This window comes from Episyrphus balteatus, chromosome 3 (genome assembly GCF_945859705.1).
Source record: "Episyrphus balteatus chromosome 3, idEpiBalt1.1, whole genome shotgun sequence".
NCBI classification, from domain to species: domain Eukaryota; kingdom Metazoa; phylum Arthropoda; class Insecta; order Diptera; family Syrphidae; genus Episyrphus; species Episyrphus balteatus.
Genome location: NC_079136.1, coordinates 98478333 through 98480920, shown reverse-complemented (window position 1 = coordinate 98480920; position 2588 = coordinate 98478333). Strand labels below are relative to the sequence as shown.

Below are 2588 nucleotides of genomic sequence, written 5' to 3'. Positions count from 1 at the left end.
TATGCAACAAGTGTCACAAAAAAATATCAAGAAGACATAGGGTGCCATATCACCCTCGATTAGGTGCCATATCACCCTCCATTTTTTCAATCATGTTTTTTTTAATGTTTTTTATTTTTGCAAAAAATAACAAGAAATTATCTTTCAATTAAACTTATGTAACTATTTTGTATTTAAGAAATAGTTTTAAAATAAATCTGCTTTTGTTTGAAATAGAAATCTTCTTTATTTCTCAAGTAATAACGAAAAACGAAAATGGTATCATATTAATAAAAATGTATATACTCTATGCAACAAATCGAGTGCAACATAGAAAAATTCTTTTATCTTCACTTTCGGATGGAATACAAGGTGGTCCAATACCTCAAAATAACTCTTATATTGAATACTACCAACAATGTTAATTTCATGCTTTTATTATAATGTGCACGATTTTGTTGCTAAGCCGCCCCACTATATGCTCGGATTAACTCAAACATTTTATCCATCATTTGAACCAATTTTCAATATAAGTTGAATCTGAGTTAACTCAGCTTTTGACTGCAAGGTGAATTAAAATAATATTGACGGACTGACAAACTGACAGACTGGCCTAAGAAACCTATATAACGATTAAAAATTGTTTGACAGATGGTCAATACTTCATTAGCCCCCCATTAAATATTATTTTAATGAGTTTTTAATTAGGAATAAATGAGATAATGGATGCTATTTAATTTAGAGTTAATATTGATGCGAATGTCCTTATAAATTTTGAATGTAACTTACGTATTAACTACGTAAGTTTTAAACAAATCAACAGCATGCTCATTAAGAAAACCCATAAGCTGTTATCCTTGTTAATAATTAAGTATGATTTCTCATTAATGCTTGTATAAATACCACAACTCCGATAACAATTTATCAAAGTAATTCGCGGAAACTTGTCAATGATGGTGAAATTTGATTCCACTGAAGCATTTCGTTATGTGTGGATTATCTGGCGTATCTTCGGGATTCATCCATTTGAGAAATACAAAAAACTCTACAAATTCTATTCACTATTTATCAATATTGGCATAACTTTGCTGTCTCCATTACAACTCATAGTTCAAGGATTTTTTGTTGAATCATTTCCCGAGCTAATGAGAAATATGTCAACTAGCATTGAACTTACTTCGTGCTCCTTACAAGTGGTTTTCTTGTTGATCTATCGTAAGAGTTTATTGAAATCTCATCAATACTTACATGAACTTGACAGTCGAGTTGATGAAAATCCTGATGATAAAAAATATATGCAGCAAGTCATAAAAAACTGTCGTAGAATTTACGTAATTTATCAGGTGCTATTTTGTACTACCCTCGCAACTTATGGCATTTCGGGAGCATTAGCTGGAAGACTAATGCTAGAAGGTTGGTTGCCATTCGATTGGAAATCATCAAGGAATTTGTATGTTTTAGCTTTTGGATATCAGTTTGTGAATTCTTGTGTTCAGTGCACGATAAATTTGACAATGGATGTTTATTCGGTGTTTTACACTTATGTGATCTTGGGACATATTAAGTGCTTGGCAAAGAGAATTGCAAATATTGGTTATGACAATGGACAAATGACAAGTCAACAGAATTATTGTGAACTTATTCGTTGTGTCAATGATCACAGGAATATCCTTGAGTAATGTTTTTTTATTTGTTTTCTAATAATAGTCATTTAAGTTGAACCAAAACTTTTCTTTTCAGCTATTTTAGCTATTTGAGCCCTGTTATTTCGGCTACAATTTTTATCCAATTCATAGTGACAGCTTTTGTTTTGTGCATAACGGCACTTTGTTTTTGCATGTTTGATGACCTTTCATTCAAAGTAACTTCGTTTTGTTACTTAACTTCAATACTGATTGAAGTATTTCCTTGCTGCTATTTGTTAAGTGAAATAATGGAGGCCAGTACAAATTTGACAACAGCTGTATACTCTTGCAATTGGATGGAACAGGATTTGAAATTTCGCAAAGCTATAATAATATTTATGCAACACACACAAAAACCTAATACTATCAATGCTGGGAATATGATACCAATATCATTACCAACATTTATGGATGTAAGATTTTTAAAATAAACATTTATGTGAATACTTTCTTTTAAATAAATTTCATTTTTTTCAGCTTATACGTGTATCATTCTCAATATTTACACTTCTATCAAGTTTTTAAATGGAAAATAAGCTAAGATTTATTATAATGCAACAAGCAAATGATGCTAATCATGTTCTTTTTAATCTTAGTTCAATATTAAAATGACAATAAAGTCAGTTTATTGTAAAAACATATTGAGTTTCATAATACGAGTATCGATTAACAACAGGCATAGGGTAGAGTTGCCTATTTTCGGCCGTCTCCAGTTTCCGACCACCTTTCGGAAAATCTTCATTACTAGGGATTTCATAGGGTTTATTCCAAAATTTTGCTCTTATGCTATTCTCTTATTTGTTAGAACAGCATACGAGTAAAATTTTGGAATAAACCTTATGAAATCCTTAGTTATAAAGAATTTCCCAAAGGTGGCCGGAAACTGGAGACGGCCGAAAATAGGCAACTCTACCCTACGTTTTG

At 31.1% G+C, this 2588-nt stretch overlaps 1 protein-coding gene across 1 annotated transcript; it reads left to right on the top strand.

Annotated features, from left to right (window-relative positions):
* The first annotated feature begins 270 nt into the window (after nucleotides 1-270).
* Nucleotides 271-2334, top strand: LOC129916942 (odorant receptor 7a-like). Its single transcript, XM_055997206.1, has 3 exons — nucleotides 271-1654; nucleotides 1720-2077; nucleotides 2142-2334. The coding sequence occupies exons 1-3, from the start codon at nucleotides 930-932 to the stop codon at nucleotides 2187-2189; spliced, it is 1131 nt and encodes a 376-aa protein (XP_055853181.1). The 5' UTR covers nucleotides 271-929; the 3' UTR covers nucleotides 2190-2334.
* The last annotated feature ends 254 nt before the right edge of the window (nucleotides 2335-2588 follow it).